This window comes from Mercurialis annua, linkage group LG5, assembly GCF_937616625.2.
Source record: "Mercurialis annua linkage group LG5, ddMerAnnu1.2, whole genome shotgun sequence".
In the NCBI taxonomy this organism is placed as follows: domain Eukaryota; kingdom Viridiplantae; phylum Streptophyta; class Magnoliopsida; order Malpighiales; family Euphorbiaceae; genus Mercurialis; species Mercurialis annua.
In genome coordinates this window covers 53,054,846-53,069,284 of record NC_065574.1, presented here as the reverse complement: position 1 = coordinate 53,069,284, position 14,439 = coordinate 53,054,846, and the positions used below count along the sequence as shown (strand labels likewise).

At 29.5% G+C, this 14,439-nt stretch overlaps 1 protein-coding gene across 1 annotated transcript; it reads left to right on the top strand.

Moving 5' to 3' along the window:
* The first annotated feature begins 5,596 nt into the window (after positions 1 to 5,596).
* LOC126683488 (9-cis-epoxycarotenoid dioxygenase NCED2, chloroplastic) lies at positions 5,597 to 7,763 on the top strand. The gene has a single exon (XM_050379399.1). The coding sequence runs from the start codon at positions 5,692 to 5,694 to the stop codon at positions 7,471 to 7,473; it is 1,782 nt and encodes a 593-aa protein (XP_050235356.1). The 5' UTR covers positions 5,597 to 5,691; the 3' UTR covers positions 7,474 to 7,763.
* The last annotated feature ends 6,676 nt before the right edge of the window (positions 7,764 to 14,439 follow it).

Below are 14,439 nucleotides of genomic sequence, written 5' to 3'. Positions count from 1 at the left end.
AAAGGTGTGGTTTTTTTTGTGATTAAGCCTTTTTTTAGAAGAAATATAGGACTTTGTTGCAGCACTAGAAAAAGTATTACAATTCAAGCATATAGCTTCTTGCGAATACATTAAAAGGTAAATAAACAAACAAAAGCTGCAACCCTCTTGCACAAATCAATGAGATAAGAATTTCCGATGATAACAATATGAAATCGAAAATTGCAAATTGTTGATAAAGCATCACAATGTCTTCTGGAAGCAACTGATCTGGATTTCGTCAATTGGACATTTGATTCAAAGTGCACTTTATCAAAATACAATCTACATCTCTGACAGTTTTAACCTAAATTGTTCAACTGGATTATATCTTTAAATGAATTCAATTGAAAACTTAAAAATAAAAATTACATCATAAACGATTCAAATCTGCACCGAAACAAAAGATCCACAAAGGGAACATCAAATCTCATAAAGGGCAATATAAAATTTCCACGAAGAGAAATATAAATTCCATAAAATGAGAGATAAGAACAACCATAAATAAAAACATAAAATAGCAAAAGACAACGATTATATATAAAATATGTAAATAAAAACTGAACTAAATAAAAACGAGACCACCGCCGATCAAAATATTGATCGGCGGTGGCCTTGAAAAAAGCCAAGAAACGGGTTAGTTTTTTGTTAGGAGATGGATGCGAAATCCCATTTATTACATACTACCCTAAAGGTCTATTAGTTCAAAATACTGTATTACCATCCACCTTTAACTTTTTTGCATTTATTCTCTGATATATTTGCACTCTTATTTGAATTTTTATGTCTCACCTTTACCCTCGATATATTAAATTGACCTCTTTTTCATTTGGAAAAAAATTAAAATAGTCTTTCATTTTTAGCTTATATTCTAATTAAATATTAATATTATTTGTAGTACAAAAAAACTTTTTTCCTCATAAAATTTGACAAATTATAATAATTTTTCCATTTAATTTATATTATTATCAATAAATTTTTAAAATTTAAAAACCGTACAAAAACACCCTTTAAACAAAACAAAATCACATTAGATTTTTTTTAAAAAAAAAATTCCGATCCACCACTACCATCCTCCTTCCACAGAAGGAGGAACACGTTGCCCTTGGAACAGATCTGTTCCTCCTTCCATGAAGGAGGATCATCAGCTTCTCTTTCTATGGAAAGAGGAACACGATGTTCTTCCTTGGAAAGAGGAACACACAGCTTCTCCTTTTGTGGAAGGAGGAACATTGATCCTCTTTGTCGGTTCCGGCGAACTGATCAAGCAACATAATCATTTTTTGCGTTAAAATTAATAAAAAAATTTATATTAAACACAAAATATGCACCGCTGCTACTATTTCCTTAGCCACTGCTAAGTATAACTATAGAATTTCTTCGGGCTCCGGCCTACGTAACACCGGTGGAGTGCAAAGGTAGACTTTCAGCTCTTCAAAAGTTTTGTCACATTCTTCCGTCCAAAGAAAATTCTTTGTATTCTTTAGGCTTAAATGCACGAAAAATCACCAACTTCCGCGTGTTTTTGGTATTTAACATGATCTTTTAATTTTGGCATACAAATACATGAACTTTCAAAATTTTGCAATAATGACACCAACACCGTTTTGGGTGTGAAACGGCGCCGTTTTGTATCAAAAAACGCAAACGCGATATATAATTGCAAAATTAAAAAGTTCATGTTAAATATTCAAAAATTAAAAGTTCATGTTAAATACCAAAAACACGCGAAAGTTTGTGATTTTTCATGCATTTAAGCCTATTCTTTAAATATTGAAAAATGGTAAACACCTTTTCGCCGAGCAACTCATAAATCGGTCCAAAGACGTAATCCGCCCATCCAACGTTTGCACCTCTTTGACTGACCTTGGGACTTTTATTTCCTTAATGGCCTCTATCTTGACCGGGTTAGCTTCGATCCCCTTTTCTGACACCACGTGTCCCATGAATTTTCCTGACCTGACCGCGAACACACATTTATCCGGGTTCAGTTTCACATCGTACTTTCTCAGCTTAGCGAACGTTTTCGCCAAATCCTTAGCATGATCCTCTATACTTCTGGATTTTACCACAAAATCATCAACATAAACCTCCACGTTCCGACCTAACTGATCGCTGACAACATAATTCATCAACCTTTAGTAAGTTGCTCCAGCATTCTTCACACCGAAAGGCATTTTTTGATAACAAAATGTCCTCATATCTGTGACGAAAGATGTCTTCTCCTCGTCTTCTTTATCCATCTGCACTTGGTGATAACCTTGAGAGGCAGCTTGAAAATCAAACACTGCATAACCGCATGTTGCATCTACCAGTTGGTCATTGCTCAGTAGAGGGAAGCCATCCTTTTGGGCAGGTATTGTTTAGATTAGTGTAATCTATACAAAGCCTCCATTTTCCGTTCGCCATTTTAGTTAACACCGCGTTTTCAAGCCATTCGGAGTGGTGGACTTTTCTGGCATAGCCCGCTTTCAGCAACTTATCCATTTCTTCCTTAATCGCTAACTACTTCTCCAGCGAAAAAGTTCTTTTCTTCTGTATGACCGGCTTACAATTTGAATCCACTTTCAACTTGTGGATTATAACCCTTGGATCCACCCCACTGAACTCCTCTGGTTTATTAGAAAACTCCAAAGTGAACTCCCTTATCTGTTTTACTAGTGCAGCTCGGCCCTCTGTAGGTCAATTCATCCCCATCTGTACCGACATATCGGTTCACTGTTGCAACTCGATTGCACACTTCCTAACTTTTATCTGTATAAAGACTACATAAAGGAAAATGGTACAATATAAGAATTAAGTAAAAAAATAAACGCTTTAGGAATGAAATAAAGAAAATGATAAAAGTGTAGAGACTAAATAAAAAAAAAATCTTAGAAACAAAATACAAAAATAATCAGAAAATACCAGGGCACCGTTTGGATTAATGGATTCTAAACGATGGATTCTAAACAATCCATGGATTTGGACAAATCTATCGTTTGCCTAGAAAAAATATTAATAGAATCCATGGATTTATAAATTCCCTCATTTTTACAATCCACCATTTTTGAGGGTTTTGATTTCCCACCTACTAGGTGGAAAAGTCCAAATCCACCATTTTTTATAGATGATGGATTGTTATACTATTTATTATTTTCCATAAATAATATTAAAAATCCGTTGATTCTATATTTAATACAAACGATGGAATTTTAAAATCTATGGATTTAAATTCCATTGATTTAAAATCCATCGATTTTGCTAGAATCCATGGATTTTAAAATCCCTCAATCCAAACGGTGCCCAGAATTTAATGATATGTTATGTTTTATTTAACTACGAAATTGTAATTTATATATCATTTTATTAAATTGTTTTCTAGTCAAAATAAAAGTTGAAGTCTTAAAATTTTAGATTATAATTTTATTTTCTATAAATACAATTATTCAGCTCGATGAAAATTCAACAAATATAAAAAATTTAAAAGTGTTGATTCATAATTAAAACACGTTTAGAACATTTTATGTAACGTGTATAAAAAAAATTGAATTCTTATTTTTGAGGGCAAGATACATAAAATCAACAAAGCAAATATTTTCTATAACTTCTGCAAAAAGTTGATAGATTTGTCTAATTTAATTAGGCTTATCCCCTTAAAATACCCCCACTTTTTATCCCTAATTCGTTTGCACCCTCACGTTGTAAAACCACCAAATATACCCAAATTACGACCTTTCACTGTCAATTGCACCCTCAAGCATTAAATTGACATCTTTTCACTTGAAAAATGTTCAAATCAGTACTTTAAATTTTAGCATATATTTTAAAATAGGACTTAATATTTTATTTAAAATAAAAATAAACCTATTTTTTCAAGTGAAAAGAGATCAATTTAATGCTTGAGGGTGCAATTGAAAGTGAAAAGTCATAATTTGGGTATATTTGGTGGTTTTGTAAGGTGAGGGTGCAAACGAATTGGGGATAAAAGGTGAGGGGTTTTTAAGGGATAAGCCATTTAATTACTACAATCAACCGAGCCCGAACCTACCAAAATCCACGAGTACCGAACATTAAAAATTGTTTAGGATGTTATTGTTGAACTATTAGTTAGCATACTGACCCTCACTTGTGGAAAATAAGATAATAATGTGAAATTAAGCTTAAGCATGAATTATTAATTATTAATTAGAGTCCATTATCTTAACTATTATTATAAAATATAGCAAACGCGTTTAAACAAAAACGTAATTGGTCAAAGATGAAGCAATTTTAGCTATTATTGGTATTATGAAAATGACGTTTGTTAACCATAATTAGAGACATAAATTTGGTAGTTACAGAACAAATGGATGGTATATATGGTAGTTAAATATGCAAAATGATGTATATATGGTAGTCAAATATGAAAAAGTAGGAAAACAATCTTACTTAATCTAATAATTTTATAATAGTATTTATCTACATTAAAAGAGTATAAAAATTAAATCAACTTGAATATTATTCAGTCGAATTAAAATTATAGAAATAAATTAATTTTTTAGTTCGAATTAGAAATAAAAAGACTTTAATCCACTTTTGAAGTAATTCAAACCAAAAAAATCAAATTGAATCAAAAAAATCAATCAAATTAATCGATTTGATTTAAAATATATTTCTAATTCAATTTCAATCAACTTCAATAAAAACTTCCACTTGATTTATAGCAAGTATCTTAATCTCAAATTCAATTGATGTACCATCATATTAATTAGATATATTGTTTTTCAAATATACAATTAGAATAAATAAATAAAATTAGCTATTTATCATCACAGCAGATAATATTAATAAAATCATATGATAATGTTAATTAAATAACATTACTCAGAAGAAAAAGAGTGACCTTTAAACTTGTCAACTTTAAAATTAAAACTAATTATAATTATAATTGATCCTTTAAAATTATTAAAAGCAAAAAACAAATAAACCAAATGAATTGGGTAAATGAGTGATGTGCTAGTCATAGACAAAATGGGGCCATGGTCATGGATGTTGATAGAAAAATCAGCCCACTTCATTGGTTCTATTATTGGACTCCAAATTTTATGCTTTCTTCCCCATCCAATTAAATTAGAGAACTTAATATTTTAATTAATTTAAACTTCCATTAATCTAGAACAAAAATAACATACTACATAAACTCTTTATTTTAATTTTTCGAATTCTTTTTATTTCCTTCTATGGATTATGTCATAAGCAATTCCACTATATATTAATTTTATATTCTTTTCTCCTTTTCACATTATTAATATGGTATGGTATTGTTGTGTCATGAGCAATTCCAAGTAAGGTCTAAAAGTGTGGTGCCCCACAAACAACCTTCAATACCAAAACTAGAGCATTCTTTTAATTAATTATTTAAAAATTATAATATATAGTTTTTAGATTATGAAAAAACTTAGTAATATATGTCAATACCCAAGTGCCTTTCTACAAAAACAACACGTGGTGTTCTCTTAGATGTCTGAGGTGGACCTCCCCTTCTTTTTAACCCCACTCTTCACCTCTATTTATACCCCATTTTTCCCCCCTTTCTCCCCCCAAAATATACTTTCTCTCTCTATCTCTTACTCTCTCTCTCATCCAAAATCAAGAACTTAAATTTTTTTTTCTTCTCTTTTAAATTTTTTATATAATTTCTTTAAATTTTCCATGGCGGTTACGAATTCTAGTAATTGGGTTAGAACAACCCAAATTCCTCACTCACTTTCATCTAATTCGTTTCTTGATTTGGGCTCTGTTTCTTTCATCAAGAACAAGCCGAGTTCAAGAAAAAGATTGAACAGTAATAAAATTCACTGTGCTCTTCACTCTCCTTCAGTTCTTCATTTCCCATCGGAAAACCCTACAAAAACCAACCACCACCACCACCAGCAACCGCAGCAATGGAATCTCCTCCAAAAAGCAGCGGCGTTAGCTTTAGACATGGCGGAGAGTACAATCGTTTCTCACGAACGTCAACACCAGCTCCCCAAAACCGCTGATCCTCGTGTCCAAATTGCTGGCAACTACGCTCCGGTGCCAGAACAGCCCGTTAAGAAATCACTTCCGGTCACCGGAACTATCCCTGATTGCATTAACGGTGTCTACGTTCGAAACGGCGCCAACCCACTCTTTGAACCTGTCGCCGGGCACCATCTTTTCGACGGAGACGGTATGGTTCACGCTGTGAGTTTAAATAACGGCAATGCTAGCTACGCTTGTCGTTTTACTGAAACGGAGAGATTAAAGCAAGAAAAAAACCTGGGCAGACCGGTTTTTCCTAAGGCAATCGGTGAATTACATGGCCATTCTGGTATTGCAAGACTGTTACTGTTTTACGCTAGAGGATTATGCGGGCTGGTTGATCATACTAAAGGTACCGGAGTTGCTAACGCCGGTTTAGCTTACTTTAACGACAGGCTTCTTGCTATGTCTGAAGACGACGTGCCATATCAAGTGCGTGTCACTTCGTCAGGTGATCTTGAAACTGTCGGAAGATATGACTTTGATGGCCAGCTTAATCATACCATGATTGCTCATCCGAAGATTGACCCTGTTTCTAAAGAAATGTTTGCTCTGAGCTACGATGTAATTCAAAAACCTTATCTGAAATACTTTCGATTTTTCCCCGACGGGGAAAAATCACCGGACGTTGATATTCCTCTGCCGGTCCCGACCATGATGCATGATTTTGCCATCACTGAGAATTTCGTGGTGATCCCTGATCAGCAAGTTGTGTTCAAACTTCAAGAAATGATCAGCGGTGGCTCGCCGGTTATTTACGACAAGAACAAGAAATCCCGGTTCGGGATTCTGGCGAAGAATGCCGTCGATGCCAACGATATTATTTGGGTCGAGTCGCCGGATACTTTCTGTTTTCACTTGTGGAATGCATGGGAAGAGACTGAGACAGACGAAGTTGTGGTGATCGGTTCTTGCATGACGCCACCGGACTCGATATTTAACGAATGCGACGAGAATTTACAGAGTGTGTTGTCGGAAATTCGCTTGAATTTAAAGACCGGTAAGTCCACTCGCCGTGCTATTATTCAAGAATCCGATGTCCAAGTGAATTTAGAGGCGGGAATGGTGAATAAAAACCACCTCGGTAGAAAAACTCAGTTTGCTTATCTTGCTATTGCTGAGCCGTGGCCCAAGGTCTCAGGTTTTGCAAAAGTTGATATTTTTACCGGGGAGGTAAAAAAGTATATCTACGGGGATAAAAAATTTGGTGGGGAGCCGTTTTTTTTACCGAGTGATCCCACCAGTGAATCAGAAGATGACGGGTATATTCTGGCATTTGTTCATGACGAGAAGAATGGGAAATCAGAGCTTCAGATTGTAAACGCCGTTAATTTAGAGTTAGAAGCTTCAGTTAAGCTGCCGTCAAGAGTACCGTATGGATTTCATGGTACATTTATTGACTCAAAGGATCTGGTGAATCAAGCATAGCCGTTGGATCTCTTTTTTACTGCTGGAAAAGGGTGTTTTATAGGGAGATTTTTACCTGAGGGATGTGATTTTCCCCGGAAAATCTCCAGGACAGTAAAAAAAACTGGAAAAAAAAACCTAACAACCCTTTTGTTTTTTTATTAGTTTTGAATTTTACAAATAGGATTTAATAGGAACCAGTTTGTAGCTTTTGGACAGTAGTTAGAATTCGAGCTCAGCTGGTTTCTGTTTCCTTTGTATTTTGTCTGTCTTGTTAATTTTCATGTCCTAAAAATATTGGCAGTTTCAAATTGTGTTCTTATTAGTAGCAATTATGATCATCATTATTATTAGCTTTTAATTTCATGATTTCTGAAACATTCCATGTGCCTATAAATAGTTTTCGAAGGGTTCTTGTCACGTTTTATTACAGTAGTGTATAGTCTAGTCCTTGTTTTTGAAGGGAACGGCTAATATGGTTTGCAAATTTCCATATGTTCTGCACTTTTCATTATCACTTTTCAATTTGTAATAATTTCTATTTTACATTAAAAAGAAGAATCCCGTCAATTTGCGACTGTTAAATTTATGCAGAAATTTTACTTATGTTATCGCTTTCTGCTTGCGCTCTTTTAGATTTATAATGAAGTTCTATTCAATTTGTAATAATTTCTCAATATAAAATCAACTGTCGTAAATATAGATTTATTTACTGTACCATCTTAGACGTTGTAAAATAAGATAAATAATTAATTTAAAATATTTTAGTCTTTATTAATTTTAATCATTTTTAAATCCTCCTAATAACAATTGTAATTTTATCCAATAATCAAACTAATAGTAAGTGTAATTTTTCAAAATTTATTCTTAAACGAAAGAAGTAAATAAAATTTCTAAAATATATTACTAATGAAATCAAAAATATTTAAATATTTAAATTAAGGATAAATGAAAGTTAACATAATATCATAAATTTTATTATTATATGTTAGCTTTTATGGGTAATTAATTTCATTTAAATTAATTTAATTTTATAGGATGAATATAGAGAGAGTAATGATTAAAACAATTGTGGAAAGTATTTTTTAGAATTATGAGCAATTGATGTAAATTCAAACTATTCCAAATATGACAGTGGAGTGAAGTGTGTACATTTAATAACTTGAGAGATTTGTTTTGTATTCTTGCTACACTCATAAAAGTCCAAAAACACATTTTAATTTGAGTTGTACACTTCCAAACTTAAGTTGTATTTTATGGGTAATGTAAAATCTTTTCCATTCAGTTTATTGAATTATAATTAAAATTTGATAACTTTACATCGCAAATTATACAATTTAATTAAGTTAGAACTTAGAATTATGCTAATTGTATGAGAGATATAATTTTAAAGTTTTTTTTTTCTAGATAAAATCTAATCTAGATTAGTTGCTAGATAAATATTATATTAAATCAACATAAACTGGATACACTGAATTCAAAATTGAAATCTTAAAAATATATTAAGAGAGTCTAGTCTATTGACGATTTTAAAACTTTATTTCACTTTTATTTTATTATTTTTATTTATAAAATAAATAATATGTAAAAATTAATTTATGAAATAAATATTTTAAATGACAAATTTTAATTTTTTTTACATTATTTTGAAAAATATTTAATTTTTATAATTCTTTTTTAAATCTTATAAATTATAAATTTACATTTTATTTATCCATTTTTCAAATTAAGCAGAGTGTGAAACAGTGAAAGTATCAGTCACCGGAAGACGCTGTAGTCAAAGAAGTCAAATGGCATATGAGGTGGCCGGTCATAAAAAGAGCGATCTATGGAGAACTGATTGCATCACTCAATTGTGACCTTATTACGTCACCCACTCATGCCATTAAATGAAGCTTTGGTTTATTTCTTTATTTACGTTTTAATCTAATGAAATATATTACCTTACCATCACAGTTTTAAATAAAGTTGATAGAAGGAAAATGAGTGAGCAAGCAGACAAATTTTTTTATAAATATTTAAATGTCCTTTATTTATTTATTTTCACATAAACATATCATAAGGTAAATTGAATTAAAAATCTGACTTAAAATGATGCATATAATAAATATTAATTTTAATATTATATAAAATTTTCATTTCAAAAATTAACATGGAAAAGAGTAGTTATAACTTATATATATGCCAATCTTTATCCTTATATGCGACAAAAAAATCATTTTAATATCTCTAGTTTGAAGTATCTTTATCCTTATATGACAAAGATTATACAAATTCAAAACGTTGATTTATTCTTGCAGTTTGTGAATGCATAGTGTGTAAGATTATTATTATTATAATCTTACGTTAATGACCCATGATTAAATATATGGTCTAATATTACATAAACTAATATAATGGTTATTAGTTTTTAATGAATTGGACTATTGGGATAATTCCCTTGCCTCTACCTTTATTAAATTATATATCAAAATTTGTGAGGTGATTATTTAATCAAAGAAAAGAAAGTTAAAGATGAGTAATATTTTAAATATAACTTATCTTATAACTTTACGTTAAAGAAAAAGTAATGTTTAAATTATAATAACTTCTCATGTAATTGAATGTCAATTTGTATGTTTTAATTTGTTTAAATGAAAAAGAAAAGAAACGAAAGAAACTTAAAACTACTATTAATTAAAAGGAGAAGTTATGTTAATTTAAATATTTTCTCTCTATAAAAAGAGGAAAAAAAGAGAATAATCACAATCCAATTCAAAAGAAAAGAAAACCTTGTACCATTGAAAAAGGTTTACTAAAAGCAAAAGGTTAGAGGGAAAAACTATACACTTCAGGTGACATCAAGTAAGCCATGGATCAAGGTATGATTTATTTAATATTATTGTGTTATTAAATCTTAACCCTAATATAATTATGTTGATTTAATATTGTAATTGTGATTAAATGGGCAAATAATATATGTGTTTCTTATAATAGTTAGAAACATATTATTGTTAAAGTACATTTATATATAAACTAACATAGTGCCGATCATATAACATGTATTTATCTATATTCAATATATTATATTCAATAATAAAATTGTAATTATAATTGTAACTGTAATTAAGGTGATGAGATATATTATTAAATTTGTATTAATTAAATATAAACTTAAGTATTAATTAAATAAAAACATTTAAGTCATTTCTATATTTTTTAATGAACAATATATTTCTATCCGATATATACACATAAGTTTTTTTAAAAAATTAAAATATATGGTTCGGAGAAAAATCTGCCGGAAAAAATGAACATAGTGAATAAAGACACAAATTTGGAATTCATAAGGTTTTTTTTCTTGTACATTTAAACTTCAATTAATGTTCATTGTATTGAGAACAAAATCTCAAAATTTGATATTTTTGGCATGATGCCTATCACTTATTTCTTTCTTTTCCGTGAAGAAACATATAGAAATAAAGATCATTATCCCAATTATATATTATAAGCTATAAGATATGGATAAGCACATAAATACGAGACACAATATAATATGTGCATATTCATAGAATATAATTTTTAATTTTGAAAATTAAAGACACAAAGACACATGTATATATGATGAATAATTTTGATTCATACAAAACAAATTTAATTTGTTTGTATATCGGTATTAAATAATTAGATTTATTATAGTAAAAGTAAAATTCGTGTCGGAGATATATCAATCGTTTATCATACGTGTACGATATCTCACTATTCTCAAAATATCAATACTCTTCAATTTTAAGTTTATAGGACCAATATTTCTACATCACTATAATATATTTAAGTAACAAATTAATCATTGATAGGAAAATGTCATCATCAAAATTATGACTAAATTAATTATGAACTAATTAAGAACTATTATTCTAAAACAAGAACAAAATTATTATTCCATCTTCTACACAAACCACACAAAAGCCAACTAACAAAATTAACGATTTGAGTCATATGTCAATAAAGACAATGACAAAGAAACCCTACAACTCTTGCGATTGGTTTTGTATTTAATTTAAATTGAATAATTCTGAATTTGCCGGAGAAACAATATTGGCCATAACTTTGTTAAAAAAGAAGTTGGTATTTTATTGTCAATGACAATTAATCACCTTTAAGGTCTCATCTCATAAAGAAAAGAATGCAAGAAAAGGGAGTGGAGTGTGCAAAAGTCCCACTTAGCTTATCGTAGGTTTTGTCCCCAAAAAAAGTATATTCTAATTCCTTCAATTGCTTATCAAAAAATTCTAAAAAAAGTTAATTTTTTTTTCTATATATGTTTCTTGCTTGAATACAAATTTATTCTCGATGCATTTCACCGACTTTACCATTTTTTCTACATAACTTTCTTGCAATAAATTTATTCACAATAATGTTCACTACAAGAAACTTGATTTTTGGAAACGTGAGTTGTCGTTGTGAAAATCTAAAATATGGTTGTTAAACGTTTTTAACAACGACAAATGTGATTGTGCGTGTTGGCGTAATGTAATGTTTTTTATAACGACTTTTTTAAATAATAGTCGTTGCTATAGGTTTTACAAAATCTATAAGATTGGTTGTTAAAAGTTATTAGTAACCATAAAAAATCGTTGTCAAAACATTATAATATTAATTATTATTTTAATATGTTATATAATTTTATAATTTTTATAATTTAAAATACAATTATTATTAAAATTTAATATTTTTTGTTTTTTGATTGATATATTACAACAAAAGTAAAAATTATTTTTATAGTGAAGGGTGTGTTTCTTTTATAGTGAGAATGCATCATTCTCATTTCACTTATTTTCAATGTGGGATTTTAACTATTCCTTCTTTCTTTTAGCAACGAAATTATTTTTCGTTGTGAAATGATAATATTTAAAAACGACACATATTTAATCGTTGGTAAAGCTAATAATTTACAATGACATGATTAGTCGTTGTAAAATAATTATCTTTAAAAACGATATAAATTAAATCGTTGCTAAAAGTATAACTTTTAATAACGATTTTATTAGGCGTTGTAAAATACTTATATTTAGAAACGACATTAAAATAATCGTTATAAAAGGTATATGTATTGTAACGATTTTAATGATCGTTGTAATAGACCGTTGCTAAAACTCACTTTTCTTGTAGTGGTTGTTTGTTGGTACAAAATATTGTTTGTCTATTATATTGGAAACTTAATTTGCAAAACAAAAAATACATTTCAAGTTAATGTAAAATTTATCATGAATATTTCTACAATTTTATTTGGTTCATAATTCTGCTTTGGTTTAAGGCTTATTTGAAATTAGAATAATTTTATTATTATAAAGTTTTGATTGGTCAATTAAAAATATATTTTTCAATTATGAATAATAATTTCAATTATGTACATATAACTTTGTTCACTACGTACACACACATGTAAATTGCTGTGTGTTTTTATAATTACTGGTGGACGTGTGAGATGCGAGATATGTTTATTTTTTTTTTATTTTTTTATATTGTTGGATAAAATTTAAAATTAGATACTTAATGATTTGATTCCGTAACGCATATCAATTTAGTCATAACGAATTTTTAAAGAGATTCTGGTAATGGGGAATGATAATGTCGTTTAACAGAGAAAAAATGATAAAATCTTTATGAGCACATCATTTGAAGATTTTATAGAGTTTTTTTTAAAGATAAATGATTGGTGTATTTGGACATAACCAATATTAAAAATTATTATGCTAATGCTAAAGATATTTATTAATAGAAATTTTTGACATAAGATGAATTGTAATATTAAAATTTGGAACGACATCGCATAAATCTAATCGGATAATTTATGAATTATTTTTATTTGAAGATAATTTGTGAAGAATGAATGCAACATTTTTGCATGTCATTTTTTTTTTGATAATTGGAGAGGAGAGCGCTTGTGGGAGAAATTGAACCCACGACCTTAACACTTTGTGTTTAGCAGTTATACCATTTGAGTTACAGCTCATTGGTTTTGCATGTCATTGAATGTTAGGTAATTGTCAAATTAATTGTGTAATTACAACTGGTCCTCACGGTAGAACTAGATTAGAACAGACTTTCAACCAAACTAGTCGAGTTTGATTTTGGAATTATTTATGTGCTTTATTCAAAACATAGGTTTGAATGAAAACAAATTCTACGCAAGGATATTGGTTAATTTATAGTTTTCAACCTATATTTGTTATATTTTCTTGGCAACAAATTGATCATGAAATTATGAATATGAGCTAAATAAATTCTTGCAAGATTTTGGATACTGAATTACTAAAAAAACGCATCTCGATATAATAGGTTAATAATGAATTTCTAACAAAATTCTGAAATACACATGTCTAATATCTTATAAATTGTTTTGGTAGAAAAGATAAAAAAAGCTCTAATACTGAATGAATAAAAATTATAACTTAAGCTTCAAAACTCAACTTGTTAACACAACAATTGAGCAAGAAGCAAATGAAAACTAAAAAAAAAGGAAATCCCTGAAAGTATTACAAGTTTTGCACTTCACTATTGACGTTTGCTATAGAGCTATTGAAATTTACACCACTGAATTTAGCAATCAAAACATTTCTGATCTTGTGAATGATCTAGTCGGGAGTAGAGTCCTCATCAAGGGAAACTTTCATGTTCCCGGCTATCCAAACTATATAACTGATAAAGTAAGCATTAACCTTCTGAATCTAGCAAACATACTATTCCTAATAGCTTTCCTGCAAAACCAACTCACTAATTTCCTTCAAGTTCTAATAACATAACAATTTCATATAGGTAGAAAAGTCTTCCAAATTTTGCAAGAAAACTCATATTCAGAAGGACAATAATCGATGATTTCAACAGATTTACCACATAAGACACAACAATCATCATTAACAAATCTTCAAGCCTTGAGCTTGTCTTTAGTTTTGAGCTTGTTTTTAATAGCCAACCATAGGTACAAAAGGATTTTTATGTTTTAAA